Source organism: Molossus molossus, unplaced genomic scaffold (genome assembly GCF_014108415.1).
Source record: "Molossus molossus isolate mMolMol1 unplaced genomic scaffold, mMolMol1.p scaffold_m16_p_16, whole genome shotgun sequence".
NCBI classification, from domain to species: Eukaryota; Metazoa; Chordata; class Mammalia; order Chiroptera; family Molossidae; genus Molossus; species Molossus molossus.
The window spans coordinates 67,101,908-67,124,515 of NW_023425351.1; the positions used below are offsets into that span (position 1 = coordinate 67,101,908).

At 47.5% G+C, this 22,608-nt stretch overlaps 1 protein-coding gene across 5 annotated transcripts in view; it reads right to left on the reverse strand.

Annotated features, from left to right (window-relative positions):
- Window positions 1–5,864: 5,864 nt before the first annotated feature.
- CYRIB (CYFIP related Rac1 interactor B) overlaps window positions 5,865–22,608 on the reverse strand; it is a 131,515-nt gene continuing 114,771 nt past the window's right edge. For 3 of the 5 annotated variants that reach the window (XM_036263694.1, XM_036263693.1, XM_036263697.1), the window contains exons 8-14: window positions 18,231–18,367; window positions 16,315–16,392; window positions 14,077–14,193; window positions 12,997–13,076; window positions 11,435–11,561; window positions 9,901–9,971; window positions 5,865–7,106 (exon numbers count right to left, since the gene is read on the reverse strand). In XM_036263694.1, coding sequence (XP_036119587.1) covers window positions 7,043–7,106; window positions 9,901–9,971; window positions 11,435–11,561; window positions 12,997–13,076; window positions 14,077–14,193; window positions 16,315–16,392; window positions 18,231–18,367 — 674 coding nt within the window. In that variant the 3' untranslated portion in view covers window positions 5,865–7,042. The remainder of the gene's footprint in view (window positions 7,107–9,900; window positions 9,972–11,434; window positions 11,562–12,996; window positions 13,077–14,076; window positions 14,194–16,314; window positions 16,393–18,230; window positions 18,368–22,608) is intronic. The other 2 variants (XM_036263695.1, XM_036263696.1) reach the window with 1 other exon arrangement.

Consider the following 22,608-nt stretch of genomic DNA (forward strand, 5'->3'; position numbering starts at 1 on the left):
GTTCAACCATGGAGCCACACCAGCCAGGCAGTAGACATCCCTTTAAAAAACACTTTTCTGCGTAATTACTATATGCATTGTCATATCTATAACATTCAGAATTCTAATACCCAGTTGATAACCACATCACCCAAGAGTTTTAAACATTCTAACCTTCCTTCTAGGCTTCTCATGGACGACAGCACGGAGGCCTCCCTTGGCTGGGGGTGGGGAGTCCCACAGGCTTTCCATTAAATCCCCAAATGGGGGCCAGGGCTCGACCGCCCAGAGTCCGGGCAGAGAACCTGCCCCGCTCTGGAACTCGCCTTCTGGAAAGGTAGCCCCCCGCCCCGCGATGTGAAGAATGCCTGGGGGAGAAGCCAGGTCAGCAGGGCCGAGGGTACCCCCGTGGAGTCCCCCGCACCCCCGCACCTGCAGCCTTCCAGGCTCCTCCTCCAGGCCAGGTGTGCCCGCTGCTCTCGGAGTCCCTGCCCTCGCCCTGTTTCTTCCGAATCAGGTTCTCTGAAGGGGAACCTGAAGAACCTGATTTTATTGCTTTATTTTCCCTCAGCTTTACTGAGATAATATAACATTAACTTAAGGTGTACAGTGTGATGATCTGATACACGTATATATTACAAAATGATCACCAGTTAGATTACTTACAGACGACCTCACCTAGTTACCATTTATTCTGCGGCGATAACATTTAGGACCTACATTCTTAACAACCTCAGGTATACAAATTGTGTTGTTCATTACAGCCACCTAGCTGACCTCAAATTCTCCAGAAGTTATAACCAGACGTTGTACCCTTTGAACAACATCTCGCCATCTCCCCCACGCCCCAGCTCCTGGCTCCGCCAATGTGCTCTTTCTCGTGCGTCTGGCTTTACCTTCCACACAGAAGCGAGGCCGTACGTACTGGTTTTCCTCCGTCTGACTTGTTTCACTCAGCGTGACGCCCTTGGTCTCATCTGTTGTGGAAAAGGCGCGGAACCTGTCAAACGCAGCCAGGGTGACCATTACACACTGTCACAGTGGACAGCCCCTTTTCCAGGGACAAGAATCGGCCTCCTTCCCGCTGCCTTTGTCTCCCTCTCCCAGCAGCTCCTCCCTCATGCGTCTACTCCATCCCTCTTCCTGGGAGAGTTCACACTTCACAGACAGAAATGTTCAAAATTCTGAAATCCGCCTCCCCATCAGATTTCAGGGTTCGAAGGGGGACAGGAGCTCACGAAGGAAGAAGAGAGGAAACAGTCCCGTAGATGATGGTGTCTGTCGTAGCGGTACCCAGGGAGAGAGGAGCTCCAGGGGGGGAAGAATCAATTGTGTGGTCACTGTGACCTTGCAATTCCCTGGAGGACTGCGGTGGGTCGAGGTGTAGACACCACAAAAGGCAGGAGCAGAGTGTAGAAGATTCTTTAAGGGAGTTGGCTGGGAGGGGACATTGGGTGGGAAGAGGGGACGACCAGAGGGGGGCACCTGAGTAAGGGATTATGAGATGACAGAGACTGATCTCTCTGGTCAGGTCATGGGAAGCATCCAGGTGAACTGGACAGGACAAGGATAAATTTGTGTCAGTCACTTTGTCAGGCATTCATCTCTAATCCTCACATCAACTCTGGAGAGTCAAATGTTTTTTTCTGCATCTATTGTGATGATAAATGTTGTGTCCTTCACTTGGTTAATGTATGTCATGTATTTCAGATATTGAACCATTCTTGCGTTCCTGGAATAAGTCCTACTTTATCACAGTGTATAATCTTTTTAACATATAGTTGAATTCGGGGCATTAATTTTTGTTGAGGATTTTTGTATCTACGATCATCAGGGATATTAGCCTACACTTTTCTTGTAGCGTCCTTACTTGTTTTGGTATCAGGTTAATGCTGGCAATAACAGGTGGCTATTTTAAAAGGGAACAAGAACTTCCTAGAAAATAAAGCCTTAATAGAAATAAAAACTCAGTAGACGGATTAGAAGATAAAGTTGAGGTAACTTCCCAAAACGTAGAGCCAGAAGTCACAAGATGAAAAATGAGAAAGGGTAAATTTAGAACAGTTTAGGAAGCCTAAAACAAGTTCTCAAACAAAAGAGAACACACACACACACAGCAGAGAGGAAATGGTCAACAAAATAATTCAAGAAAGTCTTCCATAACTCGGACATGAGTTTCAAGATTTAAAGAGCCCATCGTGTACCTAACACAATGAAATTGGGCCCATATAAAACAAATTTCAGCAAGTGTGGGCCAAAGTGAAAATCCAGGAAGAAAAACAAAGGTTATTTACAAAAGATCAAATGTGAGAATAACTTTAATTTTTTGCTGTATACAACACATCCTGTTTTGTGTGTTTTTTTATTGTTGACACTGTTACAGATGTCCCCCATTATCCTCTCGATGTGAGAATGACTTTCAAGGACAACCACAGATTATTTAGGAATTTTTTCAAAAATCAGTCCTTTGAAGATCTTGTTGCTTTGTGTCAATGTAATAATATTCAAGCCATATAGCGGAGAACACAGGCCAACACTTGCTCTTATGTCGCTCGCTCTGCGCAAACACCCTCTTCACACATGTAGAACCCACTGCTGTCCTCTGCAGGTGCCCACCAGGCACCCATCTTCAGTCCTGGGACACCGTCTAAGAGGGCCCCGGGCAGGTACTGACTAAACCCTGACAGGCAGACGTGCTGTGGACATGCTCACGGCAGCCATGTGTCACCATACTGGAGATCAACTTTTAAAACAGTTGTGTTGCTAGTTTTCATTTCAGATATGCAGTTCATCGCCCGCCCATTGAGAAAACGGGACGACCACAGTTTTATTAATCAGGGGTAGGATCTCTAAAGGTTTGTTACGGTTGGGCACCTTGGCCCAACACCCTCATAGAGAAGGAGTAAGAACTGTCACTGCAGACTACTCCAGGATAAAAAGAAAACACTTCACGTGAATGGACACAACACCGGAAATAGGCCACGTGGCTGGGGTTTTTTTGTTTCTTTTTTTATTCTCACCCAAGGACCTTTTTGCATTTATCTTCAGATAGATGAGGGAGAGAGAGGGTGGAAGAGAAACATCGAGATGAGAGAGACACATCGACTGGTTGCCACCCACACGACCCCAACTGGGCACGGGGACAAACTGTAACCAAGGTACGTGCCCTTAGCGGGAACCTAACGGGGACTCTATGGTCCATGGGCTGATGCTCTAACCGCTGAGCCAAACCGGCCAGGGCGAGTTTCCTGAGTCTTAACAGCAGACCTTTCCATCTTCGATGATCACAGTACTTCACAACTTTGAAGTACGCTCTGTAAGGAATTGTTTTATAAGCGTTACTGGAATGGTGGTCACTGCCATCTCCAAAGGAACCAGATAGCACTTCAACTCAGAAGACTTGGGTTTGCCCTGCCTGGTGTGCTCACTTGGTTGGCGCGTTGTCCCAAACACATTTGGTGGGTCCGGGAGGCTCCCGACCAATGTTTCTCCCTTTTCTTTCATCTCTCTCTAAAATCAATGAAAACATATCCTCCGGTGAAGATTTAAAAAAACAAAACAAAACATAGATTTGAGCACAAATGTAATTATTCTTATGCCAAGTCTGAAAGACTTGGAGCAATCTTAAAGCAGTCTCAAGTGCTTTTTTAACCCCAATCTCCGGAGTGAGAAACAGCGGCCAGGAAAGTCTGACTCATCTCGGCAGAAATGGGCGCTGGTGGAACAATCGTGGCCAGCTGGTGGAAAACAGGATGCGGTGGACACTGAGTGTCATGAAGGAAGGGCCACAAGAACTGGGCTGAGATAGTGATGATTCACAGGTAACAGGGGGTGAAGGGAGGAGGCTTGGTGATCAAAGACTTACCTACACGGAGGGTGGGACGCCTCCCCCAAGCATCAGCAGGGCAGACCCTGCTGGTTAGCACACTCTTTCCAGATGAGCCCGTGGCCAGGCCCACAGTCCTTTATTTTAAGGACTGACAAGAACTGCGGTCACATCTGTCAGGTGAGAAGATGTCTATCTGTTCTATTTAGCTACCTGAATGGCAGATATTAGTCCTAAAATTAAATCCACTCTTGGCCACAGAGACAGCTCCATTTATAACGCTGTCACTTGTTTCTATCACACAAGGTTCTCAAATTAACCTGCTCTTGTCATTAGTGAAGGGATCAGCAAATTCTTTCTGCAAAGGGCCAGAAGGGTCAATGTTTTGCCTCTGAAGGCCATTCGGCCTCAGCCACAAAAATGCCATTCTACTGCTGTGGCGAAAAAGTAGCCCAAAATAATGCACAAATGAGCAAGGTTGTGTTCCAATAAAGTTTTATTTCTGGACACTGCAATTTGAATTTCACGTACTTTAAACATGCCATGGAATAGTGGTCAACTGATTTTTTTCAACCTTTTAAAAATATAAAAACTCTTCTTAGTTCATAGAAACAGGTGGTTTGGGCGGACCGGCCGCAGACCAGCTGGCGAACCTGGGTGCAGAGGTGGATATTCTCCCATGTCCTCCCACATGCAGAGTGCGCTGGGCGAAGGGCACAGGCCCCTGCAGGGCCCCGGATTCCCGGGACATCATCCCTGTGTGTGCTGGGTGATCGGCACAGGCCACTGCAGGGCCCTGGATTCCCGCTGCGTCATCCCTGTGCGCATGCGCGCTGGGCGAAGGGCACAGGCCACTGCAGGGCCCCGGATTCCCGGGACATCATCCCTGTGTGTGCTGGGTGATCGGCACAGGCCCCTACAGGGCCCCGGATTCCCGCTGCGTCATCCCTGTGCGCGTGCGCGCTGGGTGAAGGGCACAGGCCACTGCAGGGCCCCGGATTCCCGCTGCGTCATCTCTGTGCGCGTGCTCGCTGGGCGAAGGGCACAGGCCCCTGCAGGGCCCCGGATTCCCGCTGCGTCATCTCTGTGCGCGTGCTCGCTGGGCGAAGGGCACAGACCACTGCAGGGCCCCGGATTCCCGCTGCGTCATCTCTGTGCGCGTGCGCGCTGGGCGAAGGGCACAGACCACTGCAGGGCCCCGGATTCCCGCTGCGTCATCTCTGTGCGCGTGCGCGCTGGGCGAAGGGCACAGGCCCCTGCAGGGCCCCGGATTCCCGCTGCGTCATGCCTGTTTCCACTTGTCCACCCGGCTCATTCACTTGCAACACCTGGAATTCGGGTGCGATGCCGGATCCTCGGGGCACTGAGGGCACAGCAACCACAGCTCTTCTCTCGAGCTCTCAGAAGATAAGAAAAACGACCCGCAAGGGCAGCTAAACATCGAAGGTGCTGGATGAGAAACTTGTAGAGACTCTCGGGGCTGCCTTGACGAGTTACCACGAGCGGCTTGAAAGGACAGGGGTTGGTTGTCGGGGGCCGCCCGGGAGGCAGAAGTTTGAAGTCAAGGGGTCGGCAGGCTCGGCTCCCTCTGGAGGCCGAGGGAGACTCGGTCGGGCACTGGCGGCCGCCAGCAGTCCTTGCGTCCCTGGCGCGGAGATGGCTCCGGCCTCCCTCCTCCTTCCGCCGCCTCTGCTCTCGATGCGCCCCTCCTCTGGGGAAGAGCTGAGTTCACCCACTCTATCCGGGTGCTCTTAACGACAGGCCTTAATTTCATCTCAAAACACCTTTTCCCCAGAGGTCCCACTTCAGGCTGAGTAGGCATACCTGTGGGGTTCCCGATGTAACCCAGGACGATCCTCTCCGCTGCCTAGAAGAACGTGGCCATTGTTACCCCCAAGGCTGGTCCTCCAGAGATGAGCGTTGTTGTTCGTCGCTGGGTGTGAGGGGGGATGACAGGCTGGGGCCCCGCGTGCAGCCACGGGAACAGCAAGCCTGAGCCGCTCGGGCGGTGCGTGGAGCGCGCAGGAGCAGGCCGGCTGGGCTTCCTGGGGGCGGCTTGCGTGGAGCCTTGGGGCCCCCCTTCCACAGGTAAGCCTCCTCACGGCGTCAGCGCGGGTTCTCTTCCCACTGAACCTCCACCGTGCGTGGACTAGACAGCCCTGCATGCATTCAGGTGTCAAATATGAAGGTGTTTTCCACTTGAGATCACGGCCTTCGGCTTCCCGGGACGTCCCCCTTCTCCTCACCCTCCTCCCAGCACGAAGGGCTGTTCTTCCTTCCACACCGCTTCCTTCTCCCTCTGGGGAACACAGACCAGGAGCGGACCTGTCCCTCGGTGACTACGTCCCCATGAGGTGAACAAGGATGAAAGTCAAGTGAACGACAAGACCACCGGTCTCACTGCACTTGGCAAGATTTTAAAAGCAACTGAAACTGGGTACACGTTCACAGTAATAGAGGAAAACACTGTTGAAAAGACCCAGCTTCATCCTAAAAGGGAAATCCGGTAAAGTGTATATGCATTTCATAAAAATATACACCGGGAGAGCTGTAGAAGCCCGAACCAAACCTCAGTGAACCAAGCCACACTTAGAAAAATGAAAGCTGATTTTTATTGTATCATCAACAGCCATTCTTTAAACAGGAACATGCATACGTAATACTCTACGCACACATCACAGTTTTTAACGTTAGTTAATAAAGGTTAAACACACAACATACATCCTTACAAAAAAGTCAAAATGCAAACTTAAAACTTTGAACAAAAGTCTTACTAATTTAAAAAAAGTGTGTGTTGGGTACCATCTGTACAACACAATTAATTTAACATTTCCATTGGCTGCACGTGAAAAAGCGGCAGTAGAAAATAAAGTCATCGAGGGTTTTTAAATAGCAGAATAGGCAGTTTTGCCATGCAGGAGAAGCAATATTAAATATTAGTTTTCAAAAAAAATCCACATTTAAAAATATTTAGTTCAAGTCACAGAATTTCTGTCGAGACCCCAATGCAATGCATAATTAGCTGCCTTAGACGGCCCGTTGAAAGGACAATGTCCCTTCAGAAGATAACTTGACTGATTTTGGCACAGAAAAGAAGTCTTAAGAACAAGAACATGATTAAAAAAGGGCAGAGGAACAGAGGGAGAAAACAAGCGAGTAGATGAGAAGTGACGCGGTCACTGGAGCTGGTCCTCAGCCTGCAGACTGTCTCCGCAGCGCAGGTGGCCGCGCCAGGTGTCATTGCAGCATGGACTTAATCTGCTTGGAGGTAGTCTCATCATTCAAATGTTTTGTTGTGTACCTGAAAGTGGAAAACACGCACGTTAGGGAATGAAAAACCCGCTATCTGCCCCGGGTTCCACGGCGACAAGCTGGGCAACGGGCCAGGCCACCCTCCCTCGCAATGGCAGCCTCTCTGCCCAGCTCCCGCCCTGCTCGGGTCCCTCGGGCTTGTGCCCTGCGCTGTCCAGGCGGCACGGCCGGGGGCCAGGTTGGTTCCAGCCACCTCATTGAACCCAGCTGCCTACGTTCTGAAGTGAACAACTGGCTGCAGTTCTCACTCGGGAAAGGAGTGGTTCTGACTCAGGCCCGGCCAACTGCAGCCTTTGAGCCAAATCTAACCGACCACCTGTTTCTGTATGGCCTGTGCGCTAAGCACATTCCTACATTTTTAAATGACTGGAGGAAAAAAGTCAAATGAAGAATAATACCTCATGTTAATACCTCATGTTAAACGGAAATCGCACGGAACGGGATTGTTAGTTTTCCTGGAACACAGCCACACCGACCATGGAGTTCCCGCGAACCACGGAGTGCGGTGGCTGCCACGGAGAGCAGCGGCCCACACGCCTAAACATGTGCTTCCTCTCCAGCCCTGTTCCAGTCACTCCGTCCTTACAACAGTTCCGTCACCCCCAAACGTCCCAGTCCTCTAAGTGCCTTATGTCCAGGCAGGTGTGCTTTGCTGGAAGTATGTGAACACAAATTCAGAATCTAAAAAGGATCACTAAGCGTGCTTCATATCTGCTGAGAAGATCCGCCATAGGATCCCTGTAGGAGCAGACATCCAACCAGCAAGCCTACCACACGTCAGGCACGGTTCCAGGAGCCCGCAAGCTCGCGGGGAAGAAAGAGGACACACGCACACCGAAGGGTCAACCTAGGTGCAAAGGGGGGAGCACCGATGAGGCACAAGGCCAGGAATCCCAGGCCACAGACACTGCCAGCCACATGCGGACTGAGGAGGTCGCTCCGAGGGCAGTGAAAGCGTGCAGGACAGCGAGCAGGGGCGTGTGCGATCTCACTGACGTTCCGAAGGGTCGCTGTGGCTGCGGAGGGAGCGCTGCAGGGCGCAGCAGGAGCAGCAGGGGGACCAACTGGGTGCTGTGACCAGGGTCTAGGGAACCAAGGCCTGGGCCAGAGTGGGAGCAATGGGAATAGTGCTCAGTTCTTGATGGGATATATTTGGGAGATATTTCAGACAGAACTTAACGTTGAACCAGTTCATTTGGCTTACAAGAATTTCACAGTTGGTCATCTTTAAGATACATATCATTTTAGGCAGAAACACACACACTGACTCTCTGGGGTAAAGAAATTTAAACTCCATTTTTGTTAGGTTCATTTCAAATCAGTTTAGAAATCGAAGACATATCCCTGGCCGGTTTGGCTCAGCAGTTAGAGCAGCGATCCACAGACCAGAGGCGCAGGTCTGACTCCCGGGCAAGGGGAGTACCTCACTGCGGTTCCAGCCCTGGCCCTGGCTGGGATCGTGCAGGAGCCAACCAATTGAAGTGTCTCTCTCACATCAATGTTTCTATCCCTCCTCTTCTCTCTCTGTTTCTCTCTCCCTCCCTCCCACTCTATCTAAATAGAAAAAAAAGGGGAAAAAAATCAATGGAAAAATATCCTTAGATGAGGATTAAAAAAAAAAAAAAAGACATTTCTGAACTCAAGTAAATGCTTACACAGGTAAAGAGATAAACATATGCTTATTAAGTACCTGATAAAATTCTAAAATTTTACTTAGAAGTCACTTCAAAAGTTTCTCCTATTTCAGAAGAGACACCAGAGTCCTGGCGCTCAGTCAGCGCCTGCGTGTTAGGGAGGTAAGAAGGGCAGCAGCCAGGCTGAAGCCTGAGCCCATAAAGGGACATTTACAGTAAGTGACAGGGATGGAGCAAAGACTTAACCTTTCTGCTTTGTTTCCCAAGGGCATATAAAGTATACATAGTCACACATGATCCTACTGATGTCGAGAAGTAAGCACTGTCCCTCCCTTCACCCAACGTACGGTGGAGGACGCCGAGGGAGGTGCACAATTTCTGCCGCACAGAAGCTGGAAATCTCAGTGCTCAGCGACATGCTAAGAGCTGTGAGTGCTCCTCTCTCCGCCCAGACACCAGATCTCACGCCTCTGATGGTGTGATCAGAGCTCCCTGCAGTCCTCAGGCCAGGTGTGATCCCCTGCCCAGGTCGGGAGGCTACCAATCGATGTTTTGATGTCTCTCTCTCCCCCATTCCTCCCTACCTTCCACTCTCGCAAAAGAAAATCAATGGGAAAAATATCCTTAGGTGAGGATTCACAAAACAAAAAGTCAAATAGTATGACAACCATCTTTAATGTCAAGAAAATTATACTACCAATTAAGTCTATAAGATAGAGATTAGATTAGTCAAGCCATTATGAGGTGCCAAAATTTCATTCTTAGGAGCTTCAGTAAACAAGTAAATCTCAGCTGAGAAAAGATAACTATTTTACAGAGCTGTGACTATACCCAAGTGTAAAGAAAAAACCCTGCATTGTAAATAAGCAACTTCTGCTTCAAAAGGGGCAAAGGGTGAAAACCAAACTCTTTAGCAAAAAATAAAGGTATTATTCTCATTACACACACACACACACACACACACACACACACACACACCACACACTAAAGATACTGTAACCAATATCTGAAGCAATGTCAATAACAAGCAAAACCAGATCTTTACATTTCTAACTTAAACGTTTACATTCATATCCTGTGTGCTAGTCACACTCTGAACACTTTCCTTCATGTACTTTCCGACCCACATGGACACGTACGTATACACACCTGAGAGCATTGAGAAGACCTTCTACACTATTAGGAGGTTGGTCCTTAAGAACTTTGATACAACCTTTCATCTAAGGAGAAAAGAAAACAGGAAAGGTGAAACATCTGTCTTTTCATCTAAGATTCACTTTCAAAATAGTAATACTTTAAATGAGCACTATAAATACAAAACTCATGAGAAATCACGCTAGAAATGTAATTATTCTTAATACAGAAAAAGAAAAATCTAATCAGTCTTATTTTCAGTTTGTCAGTCACAGAAAACTTTTAAAGAACCGAATCAGTCAAACTGAAGCGTCACCCACACTAAGGAGAAAACCTGGGGTCAGCTAAGGGGAGATGGCTGACAGCGGCTGCGTGGCCTGTTAGAGGATGAAGTGATCCCCTGAAGGGAAAGGGGGCTCTGCATGGATGGACCGTGACAAAGGGCGGTGCGCTGCACGCAGAGGACAGTCTCAGGAGCTGAGTGCCGCCCACAGGGGAGTTTGCAGGAGGCCTTGAAGCTGGGGGGCAGCAGGCTCTGCACAGGCTACTGGGGAGGGGAACCGGTCAGTGAGGGCGACACTGCAGAAAGCGCCTGGCGCGGTGAAGGGCTCGCGTGGCAGAAAGCCGCAGGCTCCGGAAGCCATGGAGATGTGGGCTCGAAATCCGACTCCACCACCCACTAGCAGTTGTACTGCTTAATTTCCCTACACTTTCGCTTCTCTCATAGTACAGGGAAGGTACCACCCACCTACATCAGGAGTGTTTCCTGAGTTAAATAAAAGAATAAATGTAAAATTCCTGGGGCACGGTAATCGCTCAATATATGAACACATTTCTCTTTCCACAAGTGGATACCAATGAAGACAATCAATCAGTAAACTAGACAGGCAATGCTGACAGCCTGAACCAGCCGTGGAAGGGAAACTGGAAGACACGAGAGGGCGAGGAAAGACATGACAAGACAGAGTAACCCAGGCTAGAGCCACAGCCTACAATGCTGGGAGGAGGAGGGAAAACGTGAATCTTCAACTTTTCACTGGAGCACCTCTACTGATGCTTCAATACAGGCCGGGCAAAGTAGGTTACAGTTGTTCACACGGAAAATAATACAACCAACTAATAATTAATACAAGAATAAACTCCGTGTTTCACGTACTCAGAATTGATTGTAAACCTACTTTTGCCTTACCCCATATATTTGAAAACAAATCTTTTGTTTGAAATGGCCTTTGGTCAAAAGAATGAAGAGATACAATAATTTTTTTTTCTTATGTCTGATTATTTATATTGCCCAATGCACAGAAGGGACCCTTATGAGTGTGAGGTTTCCCTACAAGGACATTCCCTGAAAGACAATATATGGTTTCCTTCCATCATTCCACCGCCCCGGTCACAGCCTGTAGAGACACGGCGAGGGCAGAGCAGACCAAACCCACCACCCACCAACTGCCACCCGGCTCTGTGACAGTGCAGGCACCAGCTCCTTAAAGGAAAGCCTGACTTTCAACTACGGAAATTGTTGGGACTTATACAAAACAATGTGACTTACATCGATTTTTGAGGTTTTGGCAAATGCTCCCACGGGATGTACATGGTCATAGAGTATGATGACGCCCACCATTACCCTCAAGCAGAACGACACCGTCTCTTCGTTTGTAAACCTGCTCCTGTATTCCCTGGAGGGTGGAACAGACAAAGATGGATGAGGCACGTCACAAATTAACGAGCTGATTCACCATCAAGGTGATGCTGGAAGACACACCTGTTAATCTCTAAAAGGGATGCCAACATTCCACACCCTCTTCCAGACAAACGACTTCACACAGGAGGCGTGTGGTGCAGTGAGCACTTACATATTACGGTTTCTATAAGCTCCTTAGTCTATTACCCCTTCTGCTAGCAGAGATCAGACAATTTTAGAGAAATCCAAAGAAGCCCCAAAGTAAACGTTTGGGAATAGGTGCTTTGGAAAGGCTGTTATCACCAGCATGATTAAAAAAGTCATTAGCTTAGCCCTGGCCGGTTTGGCTCAGCGGTTAGAGCTTCAGCTTGAGGTCCCAAGAGACCCGGGTTTGGTTCCCGCTAAGGGCATGTACCTCGGTTGCAGTTTGTCCCCGGCCCTGGTTGGGTCGTGCGGGTGGCAGCCACTCGATGTGTCCCTTTCACGTCGATGTTTCTCTCTCTCCCTCTTCCTCTCTCTCCCTCCCACTCTATCTGAACAAAAAAATGGAAAAATGTCCTCAGGTGAGGATAAAAAATTAAAATTAAAATTAAAAAGTCATTAGCTTAATAGATTAAGTGTGCCTGGGGCTGACTTGTATTACAGGACTTTCATTTTCTAAAATTCGACCATATTATTCTCTCACCTGGGAAAAAGGAGAGAGAACCTGGTCTCTATGAAAGGCCTCGGGCCCAGCAGAGTGCAGGGCCGGGATGAAGACGTCCAGGCACTGTGTGGGCCGGTCACTGTGCACAGGCCGCCTCACTCCTGGAGGAGGAGGAGGAGGAAGGGTTTCCCTCCTGCTTCCTAAGGTTTCTAGGAAGATGGTGTATATAAGAGAGCTCTGGGAAATCAAAAGCTCCCCAGAAATGAAAGTTACCTAGTAAAACTATGCATCAGAACCCAGGATGGATTCTTTCTGCCTGGGACGGGAGTCCAGCCAGAGAACATGTGGTACCATCACCAATGCTCTGAGAGAGGAGACCCAGCAGAGAGTGCAGGTGACTTTTGGAAAAGATGAAGGCCGAGAACTCAGACTGAGAGAAAGGGATAAGCAGAAGAGTGAGGCAAAGTTCTTCACTGAAAGGGAGAGAATCTTTACAAAAAACAAATCCAAAAGAAAACTCTTCCCCTTCCTGCCCCCACCCCCCAAAAAAGCGGAAAATCCCCATTATGAAGAGTCTGAGTGAGTCTGCCTGATCTGAGGCACCTGAAAAGCAGCTAGAAAGACATTTACTGGAAGTTACACGAAGCTGCCAAGTTACTTTAATTTTGTTCACGTTAATATTGGTTACCTGGATACACTTAACTTCCACCTCTACATACGACATGTCCTCTCTGGACAACCATTTCAACAGGTCTATGCAGGTGAGAGGCCAGCTGATACTCACGGTGTTTCTAGCATGACTCTGCACACGCTGGCCATGGTGCTTAGGCAATCTGTGGTGTTTTCTATCGGTAAATTTTTATTCTGTAAAGGTGTATGGACAACAGAAGAGTAAAAGTGACAGTTATTACATAGGTATAATTTAAAATCTAACATAACATGAAAAACTGGCAACTTCAATATTTGGCTCCTACTCTTCATTTTGTACAAAATGTGTCAGATTCCAGGCACTGCTCTAACGTCTAGGGACACAGCTGCGACGACACCGCCGAGGCCCGCTCTCCAGCAGGCGCCGGCACTCGGGCTGGTGGAAACAGCCACAGGGGCAGCCGGGCCTGGAGACCAGGAGCAATGTGGATTCATTCCATCTCAACAGTGCTGGGCAGTCACTGCAAGCATTCCAGGCGGAGGAGGAAGGGAATGTGGTTATGCTTTAAGAAGACTACTTGGCTTTCCTCTGGACAAAGGACGACGGAGGGCACGAGAGGAGTCACAGCAGAACAAATAGTGCAGGTGAGAGGGAGCAAGGGAGGGACTCGGTTGTCACTCGGCGTGTGTTTTGGAGAGGGAGCCATGAGACTGTCTGATGGAGTGGACGTAGGGTAAGGTCAAGAAAGGAACTTCAGGTAAGAAACCATAAGTCATTTGCTTGTATAGGCAGACCCCAAAGATACTGCGAGTTTCGTTCCAGACAACTCAATAAAGCGAGTCATAACCTTTCAACTGGTGAAAGGTCTTGCCGTCAACTGGTAAAAATGCAGCACTGTGAAGCACAGGACGGTGACGCACAGTAACACGAGGTCTGCCTGTACAGGGGAGCTATTAACCGAGACAGAGAGACGGCAAAGGGCAAGGCTGGGAAAACATCGAGACTCTGGTCACAACACCATCCAGGTGTCGACTACACAACCAGAGGGAAGCTGCAAACAGGCAGGTACATGTGCACACGTGGGCCTCAGGGAACGGGACAGCACTCAGTGTACACATCTGGGAGTCACCTGCTCAGAGTGGTGTTGCCGCGAGCATTGGATCTGCAGACAGGCAGAGAGTAACAATGCAGAAAAACGTCCTAGCAGATGCTCACCTCTGATACAAATTTTGTTGTGGCATCACTTAAGGTTTTCAGCATCGGGGTTGCCTCGGCATAAAACAAAGACATTCGATTTGCCAGTTCATTATTTACTTCATTTTCTCCTTCTGCCTGTGGAAAATAAGAGCACCTGAGCATCAACTTATTTTTTTACTTTTATTTTTTAATCCTCACCCAAGGATATTTTTAAATTGATTTTTAGAGAGAGTGGAAGGGAGAGAGAGAGAAACATCTATGTGAAAGAGACACATTGACTGGTTGCCTCCCGCACAACCTCAACCAGAGCCAGAGATCAAACCTGAAACCCAGGCACATGCCCTTGATCAGAATCAAACCCATACCCTCCGGTCCACACGCTGACGCTCTAACCACTGAGCAAAACCAGCCAGGGCTGATCATCAACTTATAAACTATTAAATATGATCTCACTTATAAAAGGACTTGGGTAGAGTACCTGTCTCATTAATGCTTACTGATCTAATAAATACTCTAAAATCATGTTTTAGGCCTTCAAGTATTCTTTAAAAATCAAAATATTAAAAATGATATCAAGCAATTTCTTAAAATAGGTAACTTCTTTAAAAATAAGCAATGAAATAAAACATTGACAGGCTGCCTTCTGTTTCCGGGGTTATTCTAACTGCTCTGGAAGACAGGAAGATGACTATGACATCACACCCTGTCCCCCTGGGAACACCTGAGCCTCCGCAGTAACATGCTAAGGGGTGAGAGAGGCTGCTGGGCTGGAAGAAACTGCAGAGGACTCGCAGAAGAGTTACGTTGTGGCAGGTGGTGACGCAGGTGCACCGAGTCGGGAGGAGGGAGCACGTTCTCTAATGGCTGGGAAGAGTGTGATTCCATGTCATCAGTGTACTTAGTGTAACCAGACGCAGCAACTAGTGGGGACCAGGCTGGAAAGCAAGGTGGGGACCGGCTGGAGAGGGCCTTAAATGCAGCTTAAGACCTTCTGTCCATGACGATAAACCACTTTAAGAATTAGAAAAAGGAAATGACAACAGTCCATTTTCTAAAGAAAGTTAACTGATGACAGTGGGCAGAGTGCACTATAAAGGACAAAGACTGCAGGCCAGAAAAGGAGCTCTACTGCCACAGAATGACTACAGAAAGGAAGAGGGAGTCAGCTTCCATCTGGGCAGAAGTGTTAGCAAGTGAAACAGACAGATTCTGAGGCATTTCCCTCAGCGAGGACCGGATTTGCTTATAATTATGACGGTGCAAGACAGTAAAAGGTCACTTGAGTGTCTTAGGCTTTGAGTGATGGCAGGGTGGCTACAGTAGAGAACTAGGTGTTCTGCTTTTGTTTTATTTTACAGGCTCACAGCAGAAACTGAACTATGCAAAATCTAACTGAGGCAAAGAACAGATACTTCTTGGAAAAGAAATCTTCCCTCCAACCCAGGGCCTGTCTTCGGAACAACCACATCACAAAATAGTCGATGAAGAGGAAAAAAAAAAAAAAAGAATGGTCTCCTTTGGTATTTTTTTTAACCTCGTATCTACTCAGCACTCTTTACTTACTTATAAAGTATTTCTTTATTAAAGAGGCTGGGGCTGGTCCTAGAAGTTTCTCTGATTTCCATACAATGTAGGCCCTCAAAATACCTAGAGGAAAAGATAGTATTGCTTCCTACTTAAGGTTTACTTATGGAATTGACTCCTCGGAAGTAGAAAGGGTACCAAACAGCTTACGATGAGGAACAGCCAAGAGGCTCAGAAGCCTGAAGAAACCAGAAGAGCCGCTATGCCAGCCAGGAAAGGCACAGAAGTGCCCAGCCCACGCCCTCGATCTCCCCTCTGGCAGCATTTGTGTGCTCCCAGCCCCAGGCCAACTCCTCCCCAGGGGTCTTCCATTCTAAGAATGTGGGGACCACTAACTCACTAACTCACACTAACAACCGCTAACTCACAAATTACTACGCGGTTAAAATGAGAATACACAGAGAAATCTGGTTAAGTATCAATGTTATATGGACAAAAAATAATTGTATTGAAGGAGTCATAGGAATCGAAGGGGAAAAGTGGGGGAGAAAAGCTCAGCACCATATGGCTTGCTACATTTTGGTCTTTCTTCTCGCAGCTGTGGTTGCCCATAGTTACTAACTTAATTACTAGCTTTAACTTCATCAGAATGAGCAAATGAACAAATGAAAGAACAAACTGAACAAGCTGAGAGAGTTGTTATTACCACCCCTGATCAAAGTGTTAACTTACCGGGACATTATTAATCCTCATGCGGCTCAATGTTCTTCTGTAGTAGCTGAAATCATTCTGTATGGCAGGATTTGTCATCTAACGAGGACAGTCACCAAAGAAAAATGTAGCATGTAGTGATACTGTATACATTTAGTGAAAATCTACTAAAAACAGTTTTAGCTAGTTAAGTAACATTCCCAGTTTGTAATAACATTTTAATAACTGAAACTGGCAACACCAAGATGGCTTCTACACACCTGAATCATGTTAACAGCATACTCAGTCTCTGCCACACACATGAAACTGTACCAACTGCTTTTTAGTCATGGTCAGTATATTTCCCTTCCTTATTTTTTTTATAACAATTTTTTAAAAATACGTTTTTTATTGATTTTTTAGAGAAAGCAGAAGGGAAAGAGAGATAGAAACATCGATGTGAGAAAGAAATAAGGATCGGCTGCCTCCTGCATGCCCTCCACTAGGGATCGAGCCCACAACCCAGGCACGTACCCTGACTGGGAACTGAACCAGTGACCTCTCAGTCCATGGGACAACACTCAATCTACTGAGCCACACAGGCTGGGCCCCTTCTTTTTTTCTAAAATTTTACATAATACATTAAAAGGTGGTTTGCCAAAAAATAGTATTACCAAATACACAAAAACAAGAAAAACTCTGTAGGTACTTGTTTTGGAATTATAACAAAAGTGCGCATTCACGGTAAACAGGACAATCTTCAGAGAGACTAAAATTTTATACATAAATCATTTGTGCTAAAAGTATTAATAGAAGAGTTGTCTATGACTCAGAACCCAAGGCCCTGGAAAGTCAAGGACCTGCTGCTGTGACCAGCCTGACGTGCGGCTCGGGCCCAGACAGGAGGCCCAGGGCTTGCGTCTGCACGCTCCCTCCGTCCAACAACAGGAGGCCCAGGGCTTGCGTCTGCACGCTCCCTCCGTCCAACAACAGGAGGCCTAGGGCTTGCGTCTAACACTCCCTCCGTCCAACAACAGGAGGCCCAGGGCTTGCGTCTGCACACTCCCTCCGTCCAGCAACAGGAGGCCCAGGGCTTGCGTCTACACACTCCCTCCGTCCAGCAACAGGAGGCCCAAGGCTTGCGTCTACACACTCCCTCCGTCCAACAACAGGAGGCCCAGGGCTTGCGTCTACACACTTCCTCCGTCCAGCAACAGGAGGCCCAGGGCTTGCGTCTGCACACTTCCTCCGTCCAACAACAGGAGGCCCAGGACTTGCATCTGCACACTCCCTCCGTCCAGCAACAGGAGGCCCAGGGCTTGCGTCTACACACTCCCTCCGTCCAGCAACAGGAGGCCCAGGGCTTGCGTCTACACACTCCCTCCGTCCAGCAACAGGAGGCCCAGGGCTTGCGTCTGCACACTCCCTCCGTCCAACAGGAGGCCCAGGGCTTGCGTCTGCACACTCCCTCCGTCCAGCAACAGGAGGCCCAGGGCTTGCGTCTGCACACTCCCTCCGTCCAACAACAGGAGGCTCAGGGCTTGCGTCTGCACACTCCCTCCGTCCAACAACAGGAGGCCCAGGGCTTGCGTCTACACACTCCCTCCGTCCAACAACAGGAGGCCCAGGGCCTGTGTCTACACACTCCCTCCGTCCAGCAACAGGAGGCAGGCAGGCTGATGGGGATGAGGGGGACATTTTAACATTTTCATATGAAAGAAAGTTAAGATGAACTGGGGGTGGGCATAGAAGAAAAGCACATCAGAAGGGTCAGCCTTGCTGTTTCAGAGACGTTCTGATCTCTGAAGACTGAAAGTGGGCGTGGCCGTGCCTGCATGGAAAGACCTGCCATCACCTAGACCCAGGGCTCCACATTGGCGAAGGAGCCGCAGGTGCCACCCAGACACGTGTTAGCAAGGCCTCCTGATGTCACACGGCCCAGGCCAGCAGGCACCTACCTTGAGCTCGTCGAAGCGGAGTGTGAAGTGAAGGATCTCGGCGAACTGCTTGGCGAGAGCCTGCTCCCGCTCGAGGTGCTGGGTGGGGGAGTACGGAGTGCTTGTCAAGGCTCCCAGAAGCCCTCTCAACGCTGCTTCTAAAGAAGAAAGACTGAAATGTAGTTCGTATCTCCTGATGTTTATTAGAAAGTGAGCAAATTATAGATGTTACAATTTCAATTCCCATAAAAAGTAAGTTCTCTTTAAAATCCAGATTATCGCCCTGGCCTGTTTGGCTCAGCGGTTAGAGCGTCCGCCTGCGGTCCTGAGAGACCTGGGTTCGGTTCCCGCTAAGGGCCTGTACCTCGGTTGCAGTTTGTCCCCAGCCCTGGTCGGTTGTGCGGGTGGCAGCCACTCAATGTGTCCCTTTCACATTGATGTTTCTCTCTCTCTCTCTTCCTCTCTCTCCCTCCCACTCTACCTGAACAAAAAATGGAAAAATGTCCTCGGGTGAGAATAAAAAGAAAAAAAAAAAAATCCAGATTATCTAAATACAATCACTCAAACTGAATACTGTTTAATACAATTAAAACCTTCCAGAGACTAATTCAATGTTTTAATTCTATAAACTCAAATTCAAAATAATGCAAAATGTAATCTGAATTAAATACCAGGATCAAAGGGCACATTTTATACTATATTAACCATCTATTTTTATGAATTGGTCATTGTTACCCACAGTTAAGTAAATTCTGCAGTGGTCCTGTGTCCACATGGTCAAATCTGTCCATGGCTACAAACAAATGACCAACTTCTCATACTTTGAATAGGCTGTTTATTTAAAAATAGAAACTGCTTTCTTTTAGCTACTAAGGGAAACAAAATCTTTGGTTTAATCATTAGTTTTCTGAGTTTCTTAAAAATCTGGCATCTCAGGATGATACTATAAATATCCTAATTCATTATGTAAGTAAAACAGTCCCTTTAAAATAAGTGCTACTTTTGGAATGCCAAGCTAATAAATACTATGTTTGAAAATGGAAATAGTGATATTTCATTCAAAAAAAGTTATAGAAACCAAATTAATTCAGTTACAGATTACAGAACCAGAAAACAATGCTAGATTCTATTCAGAGAAACAGCTTACAGAGTCAGATGGTGAGCTGACATTAACGAATAAGTGTCAGATTAGTAAACAAATATTTCTCAGTGATAATACATTTGTCAGATTATCAACCCAATACCAGCTCTACTATTCATGAAGACCTAATAATGAACCATCATCCATACTGAGCTTACCCAGTCTCTCACCTAACTTTCCCCATCAGGTGTGACATGAGTGTCACGGATGATACGCTGAGTTTCAAGGAGGTCAGAGCCCATGGGGGGAGCTATAAATAAATGCCAAGTATTTCAGACTCTACAGCCCGCTCTTTGCCACACAGTGAGTCTTCTCTCAGATAAAGCAGCATTCTACCTGGCCTTCCATAACCTTACAGAATATTAATCTACTGATTCCTACCAATTGCATGTACTTCTTATGTGTCTGTGAGGTGCCAAACTAGACACTTCATAGACATTATTTGTTATCCACACAATAACTCCAAATGGTAGTTATTATCCTTTTTCATAGGTAAGTCAAAAAACATATTGACTGTCTACTATGTGCAAGACACTGGAGAAACAGATGAAGGTAGACAGTTCCCTATGGCCACATGGAGCCTTATTATACAGAGAGAAGGAGGAGAAATTATTATATTTGTGATGTGTGTTAAGAAGAAATACACGGTATAATGGAAAGGTATAAAAATGGGACCTCACCTAGTTAAAGGTTCAAAAAAATTCTCCCTGAGTGGCGCCTGGGCTGGGACTGGAGTGCCCACTAAGGACGAGGAAGACTGTGCACACACTGGCAGAGAGCCAGTGCAAGGCCCAGCACTCAGCTGCAAGGCCCAGCACTCAGCTGCAAGGCCCAGCACTCAGCTGCAAGGCCCAGCACTCAGCTGCATGGCCCAGCACTCAGCTGCAAGGCCCAGCACTCAGCTGCATGGCCCAACACTCAGCTGCAAGGCCCAGCACTCAGCTGCAAGGCCCAGCACTCAGCTGCATGGCCCAGCACTCAGCTGCAAGGCCCAGCACTCAGCTGCAAGGCCCAGCACTCAGCTGCAAGGCGCAGCACTCAGCTGCATGGCCCAGCACTCAGCTGCAAGGCCCAGCACTCAGCTGCAAGGCCCAGCACTCAGCTGCAAGGCCCATGCGAAGGGCAGACACGCATGGAGCAGCCCAAGACTAAAACAACGCGCACATGCTGTGTGCGCTCTAGGAAGCATCCTGGCTCTGTCACCCTAACATCCCTGGATAAACTAATTAAGCAGGGAAGTCATATCATCAGATTAGCATTTAAGTTCTCCACCTCATCCGCAGTGTGGAAAATGGATTCTAGCCCTGGCCAGTTTGGCTCAGTGGTTGAGCATCGGCCTGCGGACCAGAGTCCCGGGTTCGGTTCCTGCTAGGGACACATACCACAAAAAAAAAACAAGAAAGAAAGAAAATGAATTCTAGGCCCATGGATGGCTCACAGAGCTGCAAAATGGATGTGAAAATCAATTAAGAGGAATAACATTTTTGGGGCTACTTTGAAAAATGTTTTAATGCTCCCAAGATTCATTCAATGTGTCAACGTTAGCGTAAGTGGAAAGCAAAGTTTGAAAGAGATAACAGGGAAAAAAACCCACTTAAGAAAACACACATCAATACTGTTAAAAAACTGGACTGTTAGCAAAAATATTTTGCATTTCCTAGATTTTATCAAGTCGCAGGGTTAATTTCAGCATTCAAAGCACTCTACCACTTTGGGGGATAGGAGACCTCGCCCCCTAGTGGTGGACTCAGGTCACATAGCTGAGTTGGGATGGCCAATGAACTTAGAGAACTTCTGTCTATGAATGGCTGAAGCTCTCAATGACAGATCTGTTGTAAAGGGATACCAAGATGATAGGACACTTATCTGCCTTTGAAGCAGCTAAATCAGCCTCTTGACTTGGGTTCCTCTGCTGATACGAGAGAGTCCTACTGGCCTAAACACCCAGCATCAAGATAGGAATCAAAGACAGAGGATCCCAGAAGGTGGCCAGCCCTCCAGCTGAGCTGAAAAGAAAGGAGGTCAAAGAAGAAATGACACAGGAATTGGTCTCTCTGATGAAAGTCCTGAAACAAAACCACATAATTATGATTCTTAGAAAAGGCAGATGAGAAGGAAGAAATGAATGTGCTATTAAGCCCTAAATTTTAGAAGAAATTAGCTGGTAGACCAATTCAGAAGCCAAAGCTATATAAGAAGACTGCAAGAGAGACAAACTAGGAGAAATAACAAAGACAGATTAGTCCACAGGCAGAGCATGAAGAGAAAGAAACAAGTGAATGAGTAGGAAGGGGAGATGCCTGCAGAAAGTTCCCTCGAAAGACAAGCCATTTATTCTCACCAGCTGCCACCCATCTACTATCAAAGATGAGTCATTGAATCTTCAGATGAGAACCCAAAGGATGTGGTCTGTGGAGATTTAAAACAGCCAGGAGACATGACCACAATTATTGTGGGTGCTTTGGGACCTTTTGATTAATTTTGATATATTTAGCAGAGTGCAAAGGAGTCAACATGTTGGATAAACTCACTCATTAAGACCCTGGAGGTGGTCCCTGGAAGTCCCTGGAACAGCAGGCAGAAAGACTGAGGAGAGACAGAGCAGTCTGTCTACTGTCTGATCACATAACCTCCTTCAGGTTACATTTCAACCAGGAAGGCCTCAGACCAAAACAAGCAAGATCAGGATGTTTCCCAGGCCAGCAAGGTTAAGCACTATCAGCAAAGCTAAGTATCTTCCAAATCAGTCAGTGATCCCTTCCGTGTCTCTCCATAAATATGCAAGCCAGCAAGGAACCAGGGTTCCTCTTCCGGAATACACCCCATGGTATATCTGCAGAGCTCAGGCCAAGCCACCCTCTCTCCTTGAGACTGCAAGACTCTGAAGGAACATGTTCATCTGATGGTTGAGTGGTGCTCCGTGTACTGTCTATAGTGTTGATCCTCATCTCTGGCTCAACACTGAGGCAGGAGAAGAGACAAAAGAGGTTTAGTGGACATAAAGCAGAAGACTCAACAGACTGAAGGACCAGACAGGATACTAAAGCTCAGAGAATTTAAGCAATATGGCCAAAACCACACAGCTAAAAAGCAGCAAACACCAGAATTCAAACATAGACCATTATGCCACCAAAGCATGAAATCCATTTATTGCCTCTCCTAAATACCCAACACATATTTGATAGAGCAGATGTGTATACTCATGAGTGCATCACTCACTCAACACACACTGAGCTCCTATCACAGGCAAGCACAGAC